The following is a 25,827-nucleotide window of genomic DNA, read 5'->3' as shown; positions in this document are numbered from 1 at the left end:
CCACTATTGGTTCATGAGCGCCAGCCAGAGTGACCGCGCGTCTCTGCATTCACTTTCCGTCAGCACTCCAGGGGCCTCCGTCTGGCCATCACCCAGGCAGATGCCTGGCCCATCTCAGTCTCTTTGAGATGCTGATCAACCTGCTACAACCACGAGGCACGTGGTTGGCCCATTGACCACCTCCACTCACGAGGCTCTCTCACTGAGAGAATCTGGTGAGCAGGATCAGCATCAGGAAAACGAGCCACATGTCCATACAACCACAGCTGACGCTCACGGACTATGCAGGTAACAAATAGCATTTGACTCACTCAGCAACCGCTCGTTGGACACAAAGACCGACCAGAGATAGCCAAGGATTCTTCAAAGAGACTTTTTTTTGTATACCTTGTAAAGGCTCGTATGAGAGAGAACAAAACACACAGCAAGGGGTGGGGGGGATGAGAAAAGATGGGCGTGGGAAGGACAAAACAGTGAGGAACAGAGACATTAGATCTGTGGAGGGGAGATGGATGGGGGTGGGAAACATGGAAGATGGACACTGCAGGGATTTTCCGGAGGGAAAGCAGGGAGTCTGAAGGTGGGGTGGATTAACGGGGGTAGAAAAGATCGAGGATTTGGATGGGGAATGATAAGAGTTGGTGGTGAACAGCTGTTTTGAAGGCCTGGAGGGAAGAATGGGATTGAACAGAGTGAGGGAGTTTATTCCAAAGGCGGGGAAAAAAGGAATGAAAGTGAAGGTGAGCAGTGATTCATGATTTTGGTAGTTTTACCAGAAGGGGGTTGTTGGCAGACCTTGAGCACCCTGTGGAAATATGGTGCGGACAAATCGCAGGTAGAGCGGGGGGGGGGCGAAACCAGAGAGTAGATGGTAGAAGACAGAAAGATAACCGACCTGCCTTCGGTGAGAGAGTGAGAGGTCCAAAGACTCAGCTTCATCGTAGATGCCAATGATCCGAAATGTCTTGGTTTCCATTGCGTGAAGCCGAGAAAGGTGAGAGGCAGGAGCACCAGCCTAGAGTAGAGAGCAGTACTCCATCAGGCTGTGGACAAATGCTTTGTATGTGGTCAGGAGCTCAGGTGGGCTGAGGAAGGTCTTTGCACGACAGAGGATTCTCAGTCGGCGACTGGCTTTTGGAGGCGAGGTTGGAAAAAAGCTTTCCCAGGAAAGATCATGGCAGATAGTGAGACCCAGAAGGTTGAAAGAAAGGAATTCTTCAAGAGGATTGTTGAGAAAGTAGATGGGAGAGGGGGGGGGGGTTACAAACAGTCCTTTTGGAGAGACGTAGTTAGAGTGTGAGATTTGTCAGGATTGAAAGACATGTTCGACGTGTTGGACCAGTTTGTGATTTTACCCAGATCTGCAGTGAGCGAAGAAGCTGCTGCTTTCCATTCTGAGGGATGACAGATGGTACAGCAGAGGGTGGAGGCATCAGCAAAGAGAAAAAGAGGATTTTCGAGAGAGTTGGAGAGATCATTGATGAAAACCAGGAAAAGAACACAGCACAGAACAATGCCTTGAGGAACTCCAGCCTGGACAGGAAGAGGAGATGAAAGAACTCTATTTAGGGCCACACGTTGGCTGCGACAGGAGAGGAAGTCAGCGAGCCATGAGTGTAGAACTGTAGATGGCCTTGGATACCATTGGAAGAGAGTTTGGTGAGGAGGGCAGGGTGCCAGACCGTGTCAAAAGCACAGAATATGTCTCAGGAAATGGCTCTGGTTTCCTGTCTGGCATTGAGGACCTCCATCCATTGGGAGAGCAGAAGCAGCATATCCAGTGTAGAGTGACCTGGTCTGAAACCAAATTGATAATCGTAAATCAAACCATTGGAAAAGAGGAAGGATTTAATGTCTGAAGTGATGATGAATTCCATAACCTTGCTGATGATTGGGAGAAGGCTGATTGCTCTGGAGTTGCAGGGATCTGTTTTTGCACCTTTTTATGCAGAGCGGTAATGTTTGCTGATTTCCAAGCAGATGGCAGATGACCTTGAGCAAATGAGAGGGTGAATAGAACAGTGAGAAGGTGAGCAAGAGCAGAAGAGCAGGCTTTGAGGAGACGTGGGCTGATGCCGTCTGGACCGGTTGCAGACTCTGAGTCGAGGTTTGACAGCAAACTCTCCACTTTGTCAGAAGAAAAGGATACAGGGTCCAGGGACAGCTGGGTATGAATGGCCCAGGTGGGTACAGAAAGCTATAGGTTTCAGACACAAGACTTCGATGCAAACACCGAGTTTTGGCATTCAGCCTTTACATGTGCGCTATCAGCAGTGCGGCTATTTGAAGTAAGGGAGGGGGAACATATGCCAGAGACAGATTTGTTTAGATGCCACCAGGATTTGGAGGAGGGAGAGAGGTTTTAGAGTTCAGACTTGAGATTCGAAAGATGTTGTTTTCTGGCTCTCCTGAGGGTAGATACACACTTGTTCCGAGCTTTATGGAATGAACTGAGATTGCCCTCACTTGGCTTTGCTTTCCTGGAAGCAAAAGTATGTTGTTTCAGGACAACTGCCTCGTCACTTGCTTCAGTGAACTATGTGCGGGAGGAAGGGTAGGACAACTGAAGACGAGAGGGGACAACTTTGTGCACGAGGGAGAGCAAGTTTCTTTGAAAGAATTCCCAGGTTGAGTTGATGTTGTAGAAAGTAGCAATGGGAGAAGAGTCTCGAAGTTTGATGACTGCTTGGATACCCTGCCAGTCGGCTTGAGGGAAATGCCAGACTCGACGGTGGTGAGGTGGTTCTCTAATTACAGCCAGAGTGATGTCCACTTTGACAAGGACGTGGTCAGAAGAACCATTAGGGGCGGAGGAAGAACAGCAGATATTTTCAAGGGATATTTGTCAAAACAGATGCAGAAGAGATGGAGTACCATTGGTTGAGATCCGGGTTGGGAAGTTGACTGATTGAGGCAGTCCCAATGAGTCGCAGAAGTCTTTTGCTGAAATGCCATGACAGCTGAGAGAGGTTCCCACACCTAGCCAACTGGCATGATAACAATTGAAATCACCACATATGAGGAAGAGAGTGTTTGGATGAGAAGATTGAAGTTGGTCCATGTTTTCGGATAGTGAGGTGTAAATGGAGCCATACTGTTTGGTGGATGGTACAGTACACATATAAACATGAGGTGGGAGTGGAGGGGAAGCCGTAGCCAGAGGTATTCCTGGGGGTGTGGGGGAGTGAGGGCAGTGCATGGAGAGTGAGGAATAGAGTCTGATGAAGAGAGCAACTCCTCGACCAGGACGAGGCTCAGGCCTGTCATACCGGAGGAGGGAGTAACCAGGGAGAGATACTTGGGAGTCAGAGACGTCTTGAGGGAGGAAAGTTTTGTTCGGCAGATTATGTCTGGTTTGTCAGTGGCAACCTCTATGGAAAGAACTGTAAGGTTTGAGTGGAAGCCCCGGATATTTGAGGTCCACACTGTTAATGGAGTGGGGGGGGGAGGAGGCATTGGGTGCAGGGGATGGGAGGGAGGGGGAGGGTAGGACAAGGGAGGAGGGGGGGAGGTAAGGAGAGTTGTTGAAAGAGTATGGAGGATTGCAGAATAACTCAGGGAGGGGGCTGGATGAGTATGAGAAAAGGCTCTGTCGTGGGGGGGGGCAGGAGAGGGGACAGAAGGCAGTTGAGGATTTGAGGAGGTGGAGTGATGAGAAGGGTGAGTGGGGAGAGTTGAGGGAGAAAGGTGAGGGGGGAGCTTGGAGGGAGAAGAGTGTCATGGTTGCTTTGAGACGGAAGGGTGAGAGGGGTGAGTTGGCATTGAAGTTGGAAAAAAGGGAATGGTTGATGGAAAGCGAACATTCATTAACAAACTGGGGTTTTTTTTTTAATTTTAAGGTCAGAGATGCGATTAAAGCCATTTCTTGATGGATGCAATAAACGCGAATTAAGAGAATGGAGAGAAGAAACGCCGTAACAGTTGGATTTTTTAGGCAAGGTATGAAGGAAAGGTCGAATTGAGAGCAGTCTGTGGATATAGAAGAAGAGTAGTGAATTATTATACAGTAATGAGAACCAACATGTGAAAGAGGAAGATGAAGCATCATAAGAGATCGTTGTTATTATTATTATTATTATTATTATTATTATTATTATTTTTTGAGAGAGTTTTAAATTCTGGTACCAAGGGAATTAAGTCTCCGTCTCAGACACTTGGTCAGAGTCCTAGTCTCACATCCGTAGAGTAAGACTGGAAGCACAAAGGACCGGAACAGGAACAGAAACGTCGTCCTGTCCAGGAACCGGCAGCATCCATTATCCAGTGAATCCATGACTCCCCAGGCCTGACCCAGACGTCTATTGACCTCTGGCTCACAGCCAGTAGAGATATGAATTTCACTGCCAAGGTAAGTGAATTTCGCTGTGACCTCAACATCATCACCACAAAAAGGTACAGACAAGATAGCAGCATCCAAGATGTCATTGAATGCCTGGATCTTAGTTTTGACCCAGGAAAGTCATAATCACAGCGACTCCAACTCCTCATTCAGCACCTCGAGGGCCCCCAAAAGGATATCTAGAATCTCCGCAAAGATGACTGCTTCATCTAGTAAATCGAGGTCAGAGGTCTTGACATTCCCAAACGATGCACCGCAACTTGATCTCTCCAATATCCTCCCCGGAATCCTGTCCATCCATACAAGTGCTGAAAAGTGTGGGGGCCAGAACATACCCCTGACAAACTCCAGCAATAACTGGAAATATGTTGGAGATGGTATCACCACATCTCACAGCACTCTCAATACCAGAGTAGAGCTCAGACATCAGATTGATCAGTTTTGGTGGCACACATGAAGACCAAGAATCCTCCAAAGGGCATCCCGATTCACTGAATCGAACACTTCACAGAGATCAACATAGGCTGCAAGCAGCCCCTGCTAAAACTGTAGTCTGCGTTTGGTGAGGACCTGAAGAGCAAGGATACGATCAATCGTTGACCTCTTTGGGGTAAAGCCTGACTGCTCGGACGCTGGTGCTCAAACAGATGGTGGCGAACCCTATCAATAATTATCAGAGCAAAGACCTGGCCCGGCACTGAGAGCAGAGTCACCCCTCCGTAGTTGTTGCAGTCCTGGCGATCACCCTTCACTTTCCAAGGAGGGACAACAAGGCCCCTCTTCCAATCAGTTGGGATGATGCCTGTGTTTCAGGCAGAGCACAGAACTACATGCACCGACACAAGTGTATCATTTCCACCAGCCTTAAGAAGTTCAGTATGGATACCACAGATCCCAGGAGCTTTACTCCATTTCAATCCGGTCACCACAGCCTGTATTTTCACAAACGAAAGTGGATCACAGTTGATTGGAGGGTCGGCAATAGGGATAGTAACACCCCTGACATCCAACTCGACAGCTGTTTGATCAGCCTGGTACAGCCGCTCAAAGTGACCTGCCCAGCGGACCTTCCCCTTCGACTCCTCTGTCAAGAGCCCACCACCCTCCCCTCTAACTGTAGTGCAGTGAGGGACAGGCTTGGAGGAACGCAATGTGTGTATTCCCCTGTAAGCAGGATGAGAATCACTTGACCACAGGTGATGCTCTACCCCCTCACAGATTCCTCGCACATCGGCCTTCGTGTTCACCCTGAGCGCACGTACAGTCCTCTGCCTCAGCTCTCTGAATAGCTCAGCTCTGCCATAAAGCCTGGCCCTGTAACTTTGGTCAATGGTATCCATTGTCCCTTGAGAGACCAAATTCTTCTTCGCCCTGTGGTGAGTTCCAAAACATCGACCGGCAACATCAAGGATGGTGGTCTTGGAGGCACTCCACATCTCTTCAGGATTCTCCAAAGCACCCAGACCCCCCAAATTCCCATTCAGCCTGTTTGCAAACATCTCAGCTACCCTCTCATCTTGAGCTTGCCAACATCCACAAATCACAACATCCATGGAGTGGGTTTTCAGATTTCCTTACATTTGTGGGTTTTGCGGAATGAAGTGTATTCTGTTGGCTGGAGTGCAAATCCTGCCACCAACCTCCTACAAAAAGTAACCCAACTGTAGGAGGACGTCCGCAGACACAGTTGGGCACTTGAAAGAAATAGATGGCCATTGGCTCACAAGCAGCTCCTTCACCCTTTGTCATACTGAAATGATCAATAACATTTTGAGCAACGTATATCATATCGCAAGCATACAAATCTCAGATCGCACACCTAAGTTTAACAAGCACATCATTAGGGAGTACAGCTATTGCTTTGTAGTATGTTGGGACCTGACACGTAATTTGCAATCGACTTGCGTTTCCATTAAATTTTCACTCGTATTTCTGGATGCATTAAAATTACAATTTATTTGTCTTTTCCAGATTTGAACTCTGCTATGCAAACAGAAAAAAGCAACCATTGAAAATCACCATTTGAATCAATACCTGCTTGCCACAAACAACAAGAAGCACTCCAAAGAGGGCAAATAGGATCTAAAACATGCAGAGGAACAAGAAGCTCGAACAACACTTGGGAGAGTGCCTACCTCCACAAGGCTGAACAGTTTATGGTTTGTCGCCCACTGATAGGCCGGATCTGCATCTGGACCTTAGTCAAAATCTAATTGGCTTGTTCTTGTCACCTACCAACTCATCCACCAAGTTTTATCCCTATCCGTCCATAACTTTATGAGATATCGTGCGACATATCGTTTTTGGCCGTCACTCAATACCTGCTTGCCACTCAATACCCGACGCGCTGCTCTGGCACATGCTCCCATACCTAACCTGACCTTACTCAAGAGTGAAGAATCACTTGAAAAATTCTCGTATGCTCATCCAGATATTTACCCAAATCGAATTGATTTGTCCTTGTCACACACCCAACCTGTCCCTCAAGTTTTGTCCAAATCTGTCAATAACCTTTTGAGATATGCTGCTCACAGACATGCAGATAGACAAATATGGGTGAGAACAAAACCTCACCTGTCTTTTGTTGTGGAGGTAATGAGGAAAAAAAAGCATAATACTTAAATTTCAGTAAAAGTATTTTATATTTCCTATTTTTTTACAGTTCATTTTGATATTTCCCATTTTTTTACAGTTAGTTTTCATATTACCTATTTTTTACAGTTCGTTTTTATATTTCCTATTTTTTACATTTAGTTTTTATATTTCCCTTTTTTACAGTTGGTTTTTATATTTCCATTGTTTTTACAGTTCATTTTTATATTTCCTATTTTTTACAGTTGGTTTTTTATATTTCCAATTTTTTAACAGTTAGTTTTTATATTTCCTATTTTCTTATATTTCCTATTTTTTTACAGTTGGTTTTTATATTTCCTATTTTTTACAGTTGGTTTTTATATTTCCTATTTTTTACAGTTAGTTTTTGTATTTCCTTTTTTTTTTACAGTTGGTTTTTATATTCTCTATTTTTTTACAGGTAGTTTTTATGTTTCCTATTTTTTACAGTTAGTTTTTTTATTTCATATTTTTTTACTATTAGTTTTTCTACTTCCTATTTTGTTAGTTTTTATATTTCCTTTTTTTTACTGTTGGTTTTTATATTTCCTTTTTCTTTACAGTTAGTTTTTACATTTCCTATTTTTTTTTACAGTTACTTGTTAATACTTCCTTTTTTATAGTTAGTTTTGATATTTCCTATTTTTTACAGTTACATTTATATTTCCTATTTTTTACAGTTAGTTTTTATATTTCCTGTTTCCATGACCAAGTTGTTAAACATTGCTTCCATGACACGCACTAACTTAACTGAACTAATCAATAATGGCAGATTTCCGGTAAATGTAGCAAAACAGTTTGGTATCAACACAACAATGTATTCTAAAAGTGGTGCTTCAAACTAGACGTTGGCGGCCATCACGTCAGAGCGAAGGCACTAAAGATAATTGATGGGTGGAAACAGACAGAGAAACGAACGAGCACAGTGAAAAGTAAACACGAGTGGAGCGACAGGGCTGGAAAAAAATGTTTAAAGAAGGTTTTCAAAAGCCAACGTTGGGAAACGTTCAAGCATATTACTCGGGAACATCGCGACATGTCATGTAGCCAGTACCTGTTAACTTTGCTATTCGTTTTAGAAGATATTTCAAAATGTGACAATATTTATTTGTTTAGAAATAATGTTGAAAGTGGAGAATGCTGTTTAACAATGACGTTCGATTCCAGCAAGTCACTTGCTCTAAAAGTGTCTTTCCGAAGGATCGATGATTATACTATCCAATCCACTTCTCTGGACAGGCAGTGGAAGAGGTGCAGTCTCTGGAACTCCTTGTCCTCACTATCTGCTATAACCTTTTGTCAGACGATGATATCTCCAAACAGACATCAAAGGATAGTCGCCATCTGGTATTCTCCACAGATCTAAGGCATTCCTGAGCTGCACCAAGCACATTATGGTGTACAAGGCATTCATACCGAGCTTTTACGGACTTTATTTCATACCGTGTACGTTTCTCCCAATCGAGGCTGGTACTCCTGATTTTCACCTTGCTCCGCATGAGGTGTTTGAAAACAAGGCCTTCCACACCATTGAAATCTCAAGGCAGAAGGTAAATGCTCAAGAACTGCCACTTTCTGACCAGTGGTAAGTTGGTGGACTCTATTATATAAAGGGTTACATCTAACCTTTCACCTCCTACCTTTGCCCTCCCCTCGCCATCCCAGGTCACATTCGTTCTTCAAGAAATCCTCGTCTGCTAATCCTACTCAAGTCCATAGTGGTTGCCCTCCTGCATTCATTCATCCCTTTATTCTCCTGACACGCAAATTGCCCATGCCCACAAGTTGCCCACATGGATAAAGGCGGCAAAAATGCAAATGGCGTCTTCTGTCATCGACCCGACAAGCTGGGTGGAAGAATTCACATTTATTGCCACATGTGATGCAATTTAAATGCTCTAATGGCAGTGAGGTGCTCCATTCGAAACAGCATTTGTGAAAGCACTCCCAGGAGGAATCTGTATCAATTGTGAAGGAAATTATAGATAACTCCATCAGTACAACAGCAGATCAAAGGCCACACCAGGCAGAGTGTGTGACTTGCCAGATTCTGTGATGCTTGGCAGCTCTGTTTCTGCAAATAGCAAGATTGCAACCAGAATGAGACATTATCAGTGGAGCCCAGTCAGGCTGACGAGGGTCAGGAGAAGTTTGTAGGAAAGTTGATCAAAACGAAATCTAATAGAAAGGCCAAACAATTAAAGGAGATCATGATTGGAAGATCAACTAATTGAGTCAGGCTGAATGCCTCACAAAAGCCCTTGACAGCAGTGCTATGAGTTGATGTTGCATTTCTGGTGCTCAGACATCTGGCATCATGGCAATTGGGGTGACCACATGTGAAGAAAGGAAGTTAGGATGGGTGGTAATCAATAAGTCCATGTTGGAAGAAAGTGAGGAATACATAGTCAAAATTGGGAATGGACTGTGAGAGGTGGTTGGTGCAGTACATCACATAGGGGAAAAGCAAGTTGTTACAGAGGGGGATGTGGATCCAGAGGTATTCCATGGATTTAGGATCAGTGATAATATCACCAAGGCAGGAGGTGTGTTTATCAAATCAGGAGATAGAGCAGTGAGGAATAGATACATGGAATGAGGAATTTCTTGAGAAAGGACCATCTCTTTTAAAAGGCAATATCTGGAGGATAAACCTGCAGTGTGGATCTTTTATTGTTTACAATGGTGGCTGACACAATGGCTTGAGGTATGCACACTTACCTCAAAGCTGTCTATCCTGGGTTTGAATCCTGACCTAGCTAGAAATGATAATCCCCGTGTTTCACATGCAGAGAAATTCCTCAGTTGTGTGTTCCATCCCTTGGATGGACGTGAAACTGGCGTCCCATCTTCCGGCATTCGTTGGTGGACGTTAAAGATCCCATGGTGTTCTTTGCGAAGAGTAGGTGAGCTAGTGCTGGCACCATGAACAAATTACAAATTCTTGCCATAACCAGCAGAGGACACCTCCTGGGGCATTGTGCATCTCAATATAATTCCCAACACTCCATTCCCATTATAACTGCATCAGTGGCACATCCGCACCCTCAGCCATTGATGCTGCCCCACAGCCTTGTGCTGCATATGAACAAAGAACAATTGCTTCCATTGGTGACTACACCAATGTCAGCAATAAAACAGACACAACAGGTTTTCACTTGATAGGCATAAACACGTGCCATTTATCAATACTTAACTTAATTTTAAGAAGTGATTGACCACATGGTCACAGCACCTTTATTTTACATTTACCAGCATATTTCTACATTTCCGTATCTGACCCAAATGATCCAAGCACATGGTTTGCTTCAAAATATATGGATATGCAATTCTGTTTTTAAAACTACATTTTATTTACCTCTGTCATTGTTTAGTCGAGTGATTAAAGACTTGTTTCTTTCTGGACTAGCAGCTGTGGGTTTGATCACCACTCTCAACAACCTGCAAGCATGTTGAGTATGCCAACCACCCCTCCAACATAAGTTGAGAGATGCCTTTGTCCTGTAGTGGGCTCATTAATGAGGCTGGTTTGCGGTTTATTTATTTTCAGTGAAGACAATAAATCTGAAATTGTATTTTTAAACTGTAAATGTTGACTGATCCACAATGCCCGGGAGGGGCCCAAGCGATGATTAAAACCAGTTTTGATTCGGCAGTGTGTTTGGACTGTTCTGTCATAACTGGCACATATTTAATACTTTATGGCAACCACCTCCTGAAAGGTAGTTACTTTGCACTGGCATACATTTAAAAACTGGTGGCATAAACCATGTGCTAATGCAAGCACATAAATGAAGAGCAGTTGTTTAAACCTGTACAAAACGCTCATGCAAAGCAGGTATTAATAAGCTTGCTACAACTGAGCTCTCCTGTTTGTCTCCAAGAAGGATTTGCCATTCCAAAAATAATAGTGCATATGATTCTGAATATATGCAGGTTCAAAATACACCTGGGCCACTACGAAATATATATATATATATATATATATATATATATATATATATATATATATATATATATATATATATATATATATATATATATATATATATATATATATATATATATATACTGAAAACCTCCTCTGGGATAAGTGCTGAATGATTCATTAACCTCCGCCATTTTCGAAGATGGATGGAGGTTACTGTTTTCACCCCTTTCTGTTTGTTTGTTTGTTTGTTTGTTTGTGAACAGTATTACGGAAAAACTCCTCGAAGGATTTCGACGAAACTTGGTGGGGGGGGGGGGGTTAGGTATGGTCCAAGGATCATGCCATTAAATTTTGGACTTGGTCCCCCCCCCAAAAAAAAAATTATTAGAGAAAAAAGATTTTTTTTTTGCATTTCTACATGTTTTAAGTGATTTCCAACCCCCCCCCAAAAAAGAAATTGTTTGAGAAATTTTTTTTTGCATTTTTACATATTTTAAGTGATTTCCAACCCCTCCCCCCAAAAATAGAGAAAAAATTGGTTTTTTTTGCATTTCTACATGTTTTAAGTGATTTCCAACCCCCCAAAAAAATTGTTACCCCCCCCAAAAAAAAATTGTTAGAGAAATTTGTTTTTTTGCATTTCTACATATTTTAAGTGATTTCCAACCCCCCCCCCCCAAAAAAAAAATGTTGGAGAAAAGAACTATAACTCTCAGCACTGTTGACATCATATTTAATGAATAAGATATAAGGTTCACTTGAGTGACCCAGCAGTATTGGTGGTGGAGGTTTTGCACTCTCCCAAGTGCTCCCCCTCTAGTTCCATATGCATTTCATTTTTACTGAATCACGTAATGCTGTGTTGTGGCGAATGTTTTCATGGAGGAGGATCCATCATGGAACTAACAATGTCCAACAGCAATCACTGCATTGAGGTCCAGGGAGTATGTTGCAGCACTCTGGGCAGTTTGAAACCGATTGTGTAGATGGGCCAAGTGAATGTATCGGTCCTGAACGGGAGTCATTAACCTGACACGTCCACTTCTTGGCATATCTTTTGTTGATCCAGTGGCTTGATAACATCTTCTGAGGTTGTAAACCGTTTTTCTCTGCATGGAAAACAGACTTGCAACATGACTGATGGAATACCCTGCTAGATGATGTCCAATCATTTGAATTCTGTCTTTTTCTGACAGATGTGGCACTCAAATGGATTGTCACCTCTGCCATCTGCGATGGATAGAAGCTATGTTTTCACCCCTGTCTGTTTGTGTGCAGGATATCTCAAAACGTTGTGTGGACAGATACAAATTAAATTTGGGGTGGAGTTTGGGTGTGTGATAAGGCCAGATTTGTTAGATTTTGGTGAAGATCCGAATACGGATCCGGATATGAAAAAATTTCAATTTTTTGTTCAGTGATTCTTCACCATTCAGAGTTGGGGCAAAAAACAATGTGCGCTATCACACAATATTTCAAAAATTTGTTGACAAGTTATGACAAAATTTGGTGGATGAGTTGGATTGGTGATAAGAACAAGCCGATTACATTTTGGTGACGGTCTGAATCCAGATCCCGCCTATTAGTGGGATCCAAAACATAAACTGTTCAGCCTGGCGGAGGTATACACTCAACTGAGTGCCGTTCTAGTTCAAGAATGTATTAAATCAGTGTTTTCTGGATTGTCCATGTGCTGGTGTCTGAAAGACTGTTTCAAATTTGCTCAGAATACCTCATGTTCTAAAAACATAAGGGTGCATGAACTGTATGTGCTGAATGATTATTGTATGAGGCAATTACATGAAGTGCAAACTTACAATCAGGTGTTCTGAACACCCCTCATGCCCAAAAGGCATTAAAATGTATGCAAGAACAGTCCTTACATTTGTTCGTTTTTTTAATGGTTGAGAGAGAGAGAGAGAGATAGAGATAGAGATAGAGATAGAGATAGAGATAGAGATAGAGATAGGTATATGGGTCCCTCTAATTAATTATTATTCAAAAAAAATTCTGTCAGATTTTTTTTGTTCAGTGATTCTTTAGTGAATGTCAGATCACACTGTAATGCATTGTTATGATTGATTAAAGCTATATATATATATATATATATATATATATATATATATATATATATATATATATATATATATATATATGTATATGTATATTTTGTTGTTGTGTGACGGGTGTAGAAAAAAATATAATATGCATTTCAATAAAATAGACATGATGAAAGCTTTTCGACTTGCACTCCTCGGGATAAAACCGTAAGCAGATAAGAAGCAGCAAGCTCTTGTTTATAAAGTTGCAGTGTAATGTCCTCAACGTTGATTGGTTGAGAGAAGGAAAGGATGAGATAACCTGATTCGTGGAATCATAGGGCAGCATGAATAATGAGTGTATGTATATGTATATATACATATATATGTTTATGTATATATACATATATATGTTTATGTATATATACATATATATATATATATATATATATATATATATATATATTTTATATATATATATATATATATATATATATATATATATATATATATATATATATATATATATATATATATATATATATATATATATATATATATATATATATATATATATATATATATATATATATATATATATATATATATATATATATACATACACATCATGATGCTATAATGGTTAGATCGTCTGCTCTGAGAATGGGAAGTTGGTGATTCTAAACCCTGTCCAAGTAATACCAAAGACTAAAAACGGTATGGGCTGCTTGCTTTCTTGCTTGATGCTCAGCATTTAAAAGCATAGAACATGGACAATCAATGCTGGGAAGGTAATGGCCAACCACCCAGTATAACCCTTGCCAAGAAACTGCTTTGGTTGCACCAATGCTCTGCATAGAGTATGGTGTATCAAAATTGAATATATATTAATTTGGAGGAAATGAAGTCAGCTGTCCTGTTTGCAATGTCAATGTCAGATCACAGTTTATTTTTCACGAGCAGGCTTTTGAGTCATTATCCTAAATTGCAAAATTTCCGTCGAGGTCGAGTAGAGAGTTGACAACCATTAGGAAGCCGCAAAGGTCCCATGTGGCTCCCTTCATGATGAAGCTCCATGAGAAGGGTATATAATAATCCTTGGAAAGAATTCCATCCCAATCAAATTGATTTTTTGATTACTTATGGGGAAGATTTATTTTTTCTCGTTGGCCTCAAAGACTGCAGTTTCCTCTACTTAATTTTGAGAATGCATATGGTTTAAAAACTATTGAAAATACTGAAACGATCGATGTTTGAACCTGAAATGCAAGCAAAATTATTGCTTCAATATTAGAATGAATCATACTTAATCACAAAGGATGAGAGACCAGAGAGAGGTAGGAGAGGAGAGGAGATTAGGACCATACTCTGTGCAGAGGGTTGGTGCTGCCTAAGCAGTTTCCTTGGCTATTGGGCGCAATCCTGGACGGGTTGCCACTCCGACACAGTATACCAGCATGCTGGAACTCATTTTGCCTACCTCGGAAGGATAACAGACCGAGTTAACTCCACCTGGTATTAATTCAACAGCCAAGTGGGGATTTGAACTCAGTACCCTAGGATCAAAAACCCACCACCCTAACCATTAAGCCAACACCAGGCATACAGAGAGGTAGAGACATTGTTATTATAATTTTTAAGGGAATATCAGTAATGGGGTCAGGCATGGGAGGAGGGGACAGGGGAGTGATAACGTCGGGTTTGTTCAGATGGATAGAGACGACAATAATGAGGAGTCGAGGGAATACGTGCTGGAAAAGTGGAAGTTTGTGGTGATAGGAAGGGGTGGGGTGGAGTTGGGATCTGGGAGTTGTGAGAAGTTTGGCAATCTAGATTTCCATGTTTTACCACCATTATTTCCATATTTGAGGTTAATGTGAGGACCGTTCCACCAATAACACTATTCTTAATAAATATCTCTGCACTTTTATGAGGTACTTAAAATCATTAACGACATTAATTATAATCAAAATCATACTAATTATTATCACCAACACCATGGAGAACAAGGAAAGGAATTGACGAGTAGGCGACCAATAAATTCACATCGTTCACCTCTGCAAATTGTTTCAACATCTTCAATATTTGGCTTGATGATTCATAAACTCGTACATGGGAATGGGGACAGAGCTTGGGAAATGGAACAGAGCTGGGAATAGATAGGCCTTTGGAATTGGGAGAGATATTGGGAATGGAGAGAGAGCTTGGGAATGTGAAGAGAGCTTGGGAATGGGGAGAGAGCTGGGAATTGGGATAGAGCTGGGAATGGGGACAGACCTTTGGAATTTGGACAGATCTTGGGAATGGGGACAGAGCTGGGAATGGGGACAGACATTTGGAATGGGGACAGACCTTGGAAGGACACAGAACAAAAGCAACAAAGATCAGTCGGTTTGTTCTGCCATTCCTTGGACTTTCTTTGAATGTCGAGTGATAGATGTACTCAGGTGAAGTTATACGTGCCGGTGAGAAAATATGAGGGAAGATGTGTTAATACACTGATAAAGAACGAAGCATTAACGTGAATGAAATGATGCATGATGATCGACGGTACATACCGATGTCTCCTGCTTAAAGAGAGAAACCCTTGGCTGTTCCCACTGACGGAAAGGACACCAAGAGGCGAAAACATCAACACGACCATCAAATGCATCAATGTCATGGGAGAAACCCGGGGGAGCGCCATCGCCAAAGATGACAGCAAGCCCGGGATGAGGGATGACGTGTTGCCTCCTGTCGATCTCCACTCCTTACTGGATCTTCCAGTTCCTCCTCCGTGCTTCTGGCCACGCCATCTCAATGTGGGAGCACAGTGAGCGCCTGGTTCAAATCCTTCCTGGAAATCTCCGCAAGGAGGGTTTGTACTTGCTCAGCGCTCCCACCGAGGGAGACTGGGAGGAGAGACGTCTGAGGAGGAGGGAATTTGGTGAGGAGGGGCGAGTGTGATCTTTGTGCCAAGTATACTCTTGGAGAGAAAATTGAAATCTGCTGTTCACTGCGTGTCGGTGTCATTCATGAAGTAGCATCCCAGTCGTGGAAAATTCGAGCTAAAGGTACCCACATCACCATTTGAATCCAAGGTATCCGTGATTCCTATTGCCGGAGCACCTTTTGCTGAATTCATTGAAAAGTTTAAACTTATCAAAGTTGCCTGGACTTTTGAAAGCAGCACACGATTTCCATGATAACTGGCAGGTAATGCAAGTTCACCTGAAGCAAGTTATGCTCATTTTGAAACATCTGCAAAGGGATGTGACGTATCACAGTGTTCACATCGTTTATCTTTAGATCGCACATCGACCATCACTAACCCCACCGAATTGTGATTTACATCCAAACATATTTCCATTCACTTACTCCACATTTTTGGAATCTTTTTTTGAATTTTTTTTTTACTGTAACTCAGTCCTTTACAGATAGATGACTTGAACCAGGGATTTGAACCCGTCACCTCTGGGACATTATTATTATTATTTTTTTTACTATAAAACCCCTCCCTATCCCATTTTAACCCCTTATGGTGCTTTCATCAACTCTCATCCATTGACAAACTGGCATGACATGTACTGTAATGTCAGGGCCTAAGCTGGTGTATACCGTCAAGTTAAAAATTTCAGGAGAATAATTATGCAAGAAATTAAAGGGTAATCTGATCTGATTTACGAAGCATTTTCTTAGCAAGGGTTATATGAGGTAGTTTTCCGTTGCCTTCCCAGCAGTAGTTTGGGCAGGAATTTGTAATTAAATCAGGCTTCCGGCGATTGCTCGCCTCTTCTTAGCTAAGGACAGGTATGGGCTTTAACGTCCACCAACGAATGCTGACAGATGGGACGCCCAGTTTAACGGCCAGCGGAGGGAGGACACACCCATTGATGAACCACTGTACCTCTGAAACACCAGGATGACAGTTTATAGTTAGGCTCAGATTCAAACCCAGGCTAGACAGCTTAGCGGTGAGTGTGTGTACCTCTAGGCCCTCCTGCCAGCACTAAAGGTAAATGTTAAATATAATTATGATATAATCCCATCTTTACCCACATGTGAAGCAAAAAGCGGGGTTAAGAAATTGGTCCACTTTGTCTGTCTGTCTGTCTGTCTGTCTGTCTGCAGACGTCAGTTTATGATCGAGGAACAACTTAATTGCAATTGAATTTTACATTATGAACACTGCAGAACATGAATCAGAACACAAACCTGCAGTTTAGCAGTACTTTGGCTCTGAATTTGGCAAAATGTACAGAATCTCATCCCGATCGTGCATGTGCAGAGAGGAGCGAGTAAGGTTTTAGTGTCTGTCTGTCTGGCAGTGAAACAAAACTGAAAATTATTCCAAACAGGAAACAAACAACAGGCACAATGAACTAATGTAACATGTTAAATAAGGTGTGCATCAACAGCAGTAAACTTCCGAAACATTTTTTTTTTTTACAGCCTTCAAAAACCACTATTTTATTAGTCCCCTACCAGATTCACTAGAGGGGACTGTAGGTTTGCTTTCCATCCTTCCAACCTGTAATTTTTCCGATTTTTTTTTTCCGCCATACTCTGAAACTTGGTGCGTGACTTTATTAGCCCCCGTTGAACTTAGTCCAAAACGGGGGCTTATGAATTTGGTCTCGATTTTTGTGTTCTGGTGGGCGTCCGTAACCATATCTCTGACATGTATGGACCGATTTTATTTGTACTTGGAAAACAGACAACACGTGATGGTTTACATATGCACGTAATTTTTATTGAAGTTCAGATCGAAGATGGCCGACTGGTGGAAATTTTAGTTGTCAAAAACCGATGTTGAACACATCTTCAACCATTTCTCAGACATGCATTTAGCAATGTTGTTCAAACTTGGCACACAGATAAAGAACGATGGCTTACGTAAGCACATCATTTTGCTTCGAGATCAGATCCAAGCCATTTTCTGACTTAAATGTGTCCCCAACTATTTTTCTTACATGCATGGTCCGATTTTGTTCAAACTTGGCACAAGTACAGTACATGATGGCACACACGTGCATCTCACTTTATTTTGCAATCTGATCAAAGATGGCCGACTGGTAGACTGGTGGCCATTTTAGGTGTAAAAAAACCCCCGGAATCGAACACGTCCTCAACCACTTCTCAGACATGCATTTAGTAATGTTGTTCAAAATTTGCACACAGATAATGAATGATAGCTTCCATATCCACGTCATTTTTTCCCCACATCAGATCCAAGATGGCCGACTGGCGGCCATTTTAGATGTAAAGAAAATAACCTGATATTGAACACGTCCTCAACCACTTCTCAGACATGCATTTAGCAATGTTGTTCAAAATTTGCACACAGATAACGAATGATAGCTTCCATATCCACGTCATTTTTTCCCCACATCAGATCCAAGATGGCCGACTGGCGGCCATTTTAGATGTAAAGAAAATAACCTGATATTGAACACGTCCTCAACCATTTCTCAGACATGCATTTACCGATGTTTTTCAATCTTGGCACACATATAACGAAAAATGGCTTAATATCCACGCCATTTTCTTTTGAGATCAGATCCAAGATGACCGACTGGTGGCCATTTTGTGACTTAAATGTGTCCCCAACCATTTCTCAGACATGCATGGTCCGATTTTGTTCAAACTTGGCACACGCACAGAACATGATGACATACACATGTGTTTCACTTTATTATGCGATCTGATCAAAGATGGCCGACTGGTAGACTGGCGGCCGTTTTAGTTGTACATAAATATGGCCTTGCCCTTTAACTCCAGACAGCAAAATTACTAAAACAATGGGGGTGATGACATTTTATGTCTTTTTAACTTGTTTTTTGGGGAGTGTTAGAGGTATTGCAGGAGAGTGCACCACTTCATTGGGAGGGGGTAGAGCAAGGATGGGAGAGAGAGAGAGAGAGAGAGAGAGAGAGAGAGAGAGAGAGAGAGAGAGAGAGAGAGAGAGAGAGAGAGAGAGAGAGAGAGAGAGATATGCTTTATGAACAACACACACACACACACATTCACACACACACACACACACACACACACACACACACACACACACACACACACACACACACACACACACACACACACTGGCTGATATCGGCAACAACCCCAAAACAATGAGTAGCTTTCACTGAAAAACAACATTGCATTTATGTACACATTTCAAACATTAATGTTTATTAATAGCTGTGTGTGACGGGTGTAGAAAAAAAATTGGCATGGTAATTTAGAAACCACATTAATATGGAAAACGGGTGTTATTTCACAACTCAGGGTGATAGCACAAACCACTCACTCAGGGTGATGGAGCATGAACCACTCGCTCAGTGGGACGGAGCACAAACCACTTTCAGGGTGATGGAGCAAGAACCACTCACTCATGGCGACAGAGCACGAACCACTCGCTCAGGGCGACGGAGCATGAACCACTCGCTCAGGTAGATGGAGCACGAAACACTCACTCAGGGTGATGGAGTATGAACCACTCGCACTGAATGATGTGGCGGACAAAAGCGTCTGCAGTGAGTGAAGATTCGCTCAGAAGGATGCAGTGCGGTACAGCAAGTGTAGATGGGTGCTTAGCAAGTGGTTTTAGCACTCATGCAAGCACTCCAAGTAAATGGTTGATAAGGAATGGTTGGCCAGGATATCACTGCATACCATTAAGGATCCCTTTAACTTTAAAGCCCATCTTCACCACTCACGCAGCAGTTCATGAAATAAAATAAATTGATGAAACAAAATGACTTTATCCACAAAAGAGTTGCAGCTTCATGCAGAACAACCTCGGAGACATCGCAAAGTTCAATCGTCCATGAAATAAACATTGCAGAAAATCTGCTATTTTGCCTGCTCGTCTGTACATATATCATGTGGTTTGAGGTCCGCACAAACGATATAACTTTTTTGAAAACATCAGTTTTTTTAACCAGATTTGCTTTGATTCCCTCTCGTGTACCTCGCAAAACCTCCAAAAATATACACACAGATCTGCAGACACTAATGAATAGGCACTCTCTATGGGGGACATGGCATGAGGTCTTGCAGTGAATCAATTAAATCATACAGCTCAATGAATCTTGTTAATTTTGGCATATTCCCAAATTTTTGGATCACTCAATATAATTCTCCAAGGAGTACAAAAAGATAAGTTTAATGCTTCGGAAATTACACATTTTTTTGTGTATGTATGGAGGAGGGATTAAAGCGTTGCTCGCTTAAAGTAAATGGGTATATCGCTTAAAGTAAATGGGTATACCGGCTTAGTTATAAGACTTATTATTTCTTTACATTATGAGATTTCACAACAGATTTTGACACTTATTTAGTCCGGACTTATTTTGTCCCCAAAACCGAAACAATATTTTGATGATGTACTTTAATTTGTCTGTGAGTGTAGATCATGGAAAATCGTATCATGTCATGCATGAAATCGCTCCAAACTCCTAATTTGAAAATTTATAGGACTTACAAAAGCGATGTACACAACGATTCGTAACTATGATGAACAGGCATTTAATATGAGTGAGAAAAGTGAAAAAAAACAAACATTATCATTAAGAAATCGTTGCAGCCTGTTCCAAATCAAGACATGGTTGAGCAGGACAAAAAACATGGCGGCTTCAAACCCCAGCGAGGTTACCCATGAAATATCTTAAGACCCAGAGAGTTGTGTGGCTGAGAATCGCCTGATGAAGGATATAAATATATTATGCCATTAATTATCTTTAAAAGGGGTGTTTTAATTAACCAAAACACCCAATTTTTACTCTTGCACTTCCTTGGAGTTTTCCTAGTATACATGCAAATTTTCAGGCTGCTAGGTTTTTGGAGTTATGGAGGCCCACACATTGACACACACACACACACACACACACACACACACACACACACACACACACACACACACACACACACACACACACACACACACACACACACACACGCACGCACACACACACACACACACACACACACACACACACACACACACACACACACACACACACACACACACACACACACACACACACACACTGCGTTTATTAGCTCTGGCACCAAAGGAGAATTTTTTTCAACTTAAATCTTCAACCTCAATTGCTTATAAAATGTAATTAATCATGAACATCACAATTAAATTTGGAAAATAAATGTTTGAATTCTGCTTGGTGTAAAGCATGACAACATGGCAACTCACGTACTTATCCTCAGTTAAAACAAGCCGGTCTTTTTTGCGATGTGTAGTGAAGTGTTTTGAATTGCACAGTAGTCCATTTGCCATTTGGAGAACCTGTCAATGGTCTATAGTTAGAAGGTTTTTTTGGTGGATTTGCTATCCCATGGGGTCCCTGAAGCAATTCAGCTTAGTTGTCCTCGAAACAACTTTGGGCATTTTAAAAAATATGCAAATTAGGGCCACCATTACCGAAAAACCTATTTTCTTCAATATCTTTGCAACTATGCATGATAATGTCACAAAAATGATATCTAGAACTATGTTTTCATGGTCAAGCATTACGATAAAGGCATATAAAAAGTTATCACATGTATTTATTTTGTCTGTATGTATATTAATTGCCGCCATTACCGAAAAACCTATTTTCTTCAGTATCTTTGCAACTACTATGAATGATAATGGCACAAAAATGTTATCTAGACCTATGTTTGCATGGTCAAGGATTACGATAAAGGCATGCAAAAAGTTATTACATGTATTTATTTTGTCTGTATGTAAATTAATTGCCACCATTACCGAAAAACATGTTCTTCAATATCTTTGCAACTATGCATGGTAATGTCACAAACATGGTGTGTCGACATGTTTTCATGGTCAAGGATTATGATAAAGGCATGTAAAAAGTTATCACATGTATATATATATATATATATATATATATATATATATATATATATATATATATATATATATATATATATATATATATATATATATATATGACATAACTGTGGTGGCTCTCAAAACATACTCAATTCTCTTTTCAGGTGATTGAGATGGCTAGCGAAACGTGCCTCCTCCCAATTTGCCATGAGAGGGGACCCCATCAGACAGTCAGAGTCCAAGGCAATAGGACAATGATTCAGCGGAGTAAAGAGAGGGGTGACTATGATGTTCATGTCAAGTTACAGGCCATTTTGGACTCACAGGGTGAGAATTCATCTGTGGAATGTCATAAGACGTGTTACTGTACTTACACATCTATACAAAATGTGGCTAAGTATATAGCCAAGAAAAGGAAAGAAGACTTTTCAACAACAGAGAGTGAACCAGAGACTAGCAGAGTAAAAAGGTCTCAACGTCCAACGTTTCAATTAAAAAAAACTTTGTTTGATCTGTGGTGATGACTGTCTTCCTAAAGACCCCAAACACCCTGACAGGTGGGAGCGTATAATCCAGTGCGAGACCAGTGATCGCCCTGGCCTTGCACCTTTCAAAGATGTACTTTTAGATTTATGTGAGCAGAGAAATGATGATTGGGGTAGAAAGGTTGAAATCCGCATCAAAGTTGTTCTTACAGATTTACCTGCCACAGATGCGCAATGCCATAAGAAGTGTTATGATGCATTCATGGTTATTCCTAAGTATACCAGTTTGTCATGAACTTTGATGTAATCGATGATGATGCTCTGAATTCGGTAATTAATGACATGTATGCTAACCAACAACTCCGTACATGGACAGCTATTGAATTACATGATGTGTACTGTAGTTTAGGTGGATTGTTATCTCGCAGGCAGATGTTCCAAAATCTCACAAACTATTTAGGTAATGACATTGTCATTATATATATGGAGGGTTGTGCCTCAGTTGTAGGGTTTAGGCATCTTGTGGGTAAATCCTTGAAGCTGGTCAAGGTCGATTCACTTGACGAAGATAGTGTGGACGCTGTGGTAAGGCAGGTCAAAGGTGAGGCATGAGCTGTATAGTACAATAGCGCAAACTATGATCTCGGCGAATTCACATACAACAACACACTCAAACAAACTAGCACCACACTGCTCAAGATAATTTCAGAATTGGTTTCGGGTGGGGTGGGGGGGGGAAGGTGACAAAAAGTCTCTCAGTGTAACCCAAGCTGTACAAAGTCACATCGCAGGCACTAGAACCCAGACAACGCTGTGGCTGGCAGTGAAGCTTCATCACAGGTATGGGTGTTCAGAGTTAATCAAGCTCCGAGGTGAACACGGTTTCATAGTGTCCTATGACGAGATCATACGTTTCTGCAAATCAGCTGCAAAATTTGCGGGTGAAAAGAGCAGTGTGCTGCATCAGGCCATGGGCTTGGAACGGAGGGTGGGGCCAATCTTTGGGTGGTTCGACAATTATTACCTCCTGGTTTCAACTCCCAATGGACGCCGAGAAACCCACATCATGGCTCATGAGTTCCAGCAGAATCTGGCTGGCATCATAGAGCTGGGTAATGCTCGACATTGAGTTATGAATGAACCTTGTGACCCCACGCCTGCGCAAGACAGCAGCTGCGAATAATTTACATTCAGGCAAAATATCTTCTTCCTCTTTCAGCGCGCTCCCGTTAGGGGTCGCCACAGTGGATCAACCGTCTCCATTTCGCTCTATCCTCCACATCTTCCATTGACAGTCCAACCACCCGCATGTCCGCCCTCACCGCATCCATGAACCTCTTCTTTGGCCTTCCTCTTCTCCTCCTGCCTGGAGGCTCCATCTTCAACTTCATCTTCAACTTCAAATTCAGGCAAAATATATACGTGTGAAAACTTTTAAATGTCTTTATCGTAATCATTGACCATGAAAACATAGGTCTAGACACCATGTTTGTGACATTACCATGCATAGTTGCAAAGATATTGCAGAAAATAGGTTTTGGGGTAATGGCGGCAATTACTTTACATACAGACAAAATAAATACATGTAATAACTTTTTGCATGGCTTTATCGTAATCCTTGACCATGAAAATATAGGTCTAGATAACATTTTTTGTGCCATTATCATTCATAGTTGCAAAGATACTGAAGAAAACAGTTTTTTTGGTAATGGTGGCCCTAATTTGCATATTAAAAAAATTGCCCAAAGTTGGTCCGAGGACAACCAAGCTGAATTGCTTCAGAGACCCAGTGGGATAGCAAATCCACTTTAAAACTTTGTACTATTGACGATTGCAAGGTCCGCTATTGAACTCGTAAGGATGGCAAATGGACTACAGCGGGAGTTGTTTTGTATGGTGTGGAGGTGAGCTGTTCTTAATAACATGGTGGTTACATGGCGGTGAGCTCTTGCTCATAACGTGGTGTTTATGTGGTGGAGAGGTTTCAATAATGTGGTGGTGTGGTGTTTTGAATTAAGTGGCGGTGTTTGTCCCAACGTAGCGACTTGTGGTTGGTGAGGCGAGCATATCAAGGCGATCCACACTTGTGTGTGTGTGTGTATATATATATATATATATATATATATATATATATATATATATATATATATATATATATATATATATATATATATATATATATATATATATATATATATATATATATATATATATATATATATATATATATATATTACTAGCAGGAACCTGCAGTGCATCCGGACAGTGTAAAATGTGAATTCAAGTCTTCAACTCACCCATCCCCTTCCAAATCCCAAGTCATCAATCCCCTGTCCCAAACCCTAAGCTCTCAACCCCCCCCATCCCCCAAGTCTGAATTCGCCCTCCCAACTCTATCTCAAAAAAGTATTTGTATTAGTGTCAAAGCCAGTGACCAATTGCAAAATCATAGTTGGATATGGCGGCGCCGAGCACTGTTTGTTTAGTGCAAAATGCCAAGTAAGACTTTAAAAGACCCATCCCATGTCCTTTTTCTCAAGACTGCATGGGGTAGGGTGTTCTATGAACTCTCTACCCTAGTGTTATCGTTATGAAAATTATGGAAAGCAAGATAAAGGTAGTAAGATATGAGAGAAGGAATGGCAAGGGAATGTGCGAGGAGTTGGGAAGGGCGACTGGTATGAGGTGTGTATAAGTGAAAGGGAGGGAAAGGATATGCAGAAAGCATATGGGAGTGGGGAGTCTGAGTATGGTCACAAATTCCACAACTTCTGTTTTCAGACCTCAGCATATTGTATTGTAGCTGGAGCACCACCTTTGCTCAATATTTTTGATACCAACATCCTGAAAGGCAAAATATGGTTTAAAAAGCACTACTTGATTTGAATGATGAAACGATGGAAACATCTGCGACTTGTTATGTTGGGAGATGTGGCCTCATTTTACCAATTATACTGACGTCACAACATCATGCAATGAATCAAACCCTCAGCTTAACCTTGGAGGAATAGAGAGAAATACCAAATGAATAACTCACTAAAGAAGATTCATAAAACTGTGAAGTATTGGTTTTAAAGGGCAATTGTGAGAAAGTTAAATATACTTAATAACTCAAGAAACATGAAAAGAAGAAACATGACATGTCACTCAATGATAAAACTGAAAAAAATTAGCAGTAATTAATGAAGAAAAAATTAACATTATTATTATTACTTTATTTTGGGAAATCGTGCCAAACAAGGCATAAAGCCACTCTAGGTTAAGAGGCTACAAGAAAGTTAGATAAAGTTAAAGCAAAACAAACTAGAAGGGCAATCGGTTGGGCGCATACCTCCGCCACGTAATACCTGATCCAAGAGAATATAGCAGGCCGAATATATTTTTGAAATATCATGCTATACAGTACTATATTGTTTTTGGCCCGATCTCTCAATGAAGAAAAATCACTTTAAAAACTAAATAATTCTCGTATCCGAATCCGGATTCGGATGTTCAATAAAATCAAATAAATTCGTCCTTGCCACACACCCAACCTGTCCAGCAAGTTTCATCCGAATCCGTCCACAACTTTTTGATATATCGTGCGA

General features: G+C 41.4%; 1 protein-coding gene across 1 annotated transcript in view; it reads right to left on the bottom strand.

The window, feature by feature from the left end:
• The window catches only part of LOC147027152 (uncharacterized), a 63,811-nt gene extending 48,005 nt beyond the window's left edge, over nt 1-15,806 (bottom strand). The window contains exon 1 of the mRNA XM_085883322.1: nt 15,481-15,806. Coding sequence (XP_085739448.1) covers nt 15,481-15,608 — 128 coding nt within the window. The 5' untranslated portion in view covers nt 15,609-15,806. The remainder of the gene's footprint in view (nt 1-15,480) is intronic.
• Nucleotides 15,807-25,827: the final 10,021 nt, after the last annotated feature.

This window comes from Eptatretus burgeri, chromosome 5 (assembly GCF_056783735.1).
Source record: "Eptatretus burgeri isolate ZD-2024b chromosome 5, Ebu_testis_v1, whole genome shotgun sequence".
NCBI classification, from domain to species: Eukaryota; Metazoa; Chordata; class Myxini; order Myxiniformes; family Myxinidae; genus Eptatretus; species Eptatretus burgeri.
The sequence above is the reverse complement of the archived record's forward strand: the minus strand, read 5'-3'. Positions and strand labels throughout refer to the sequence as shown.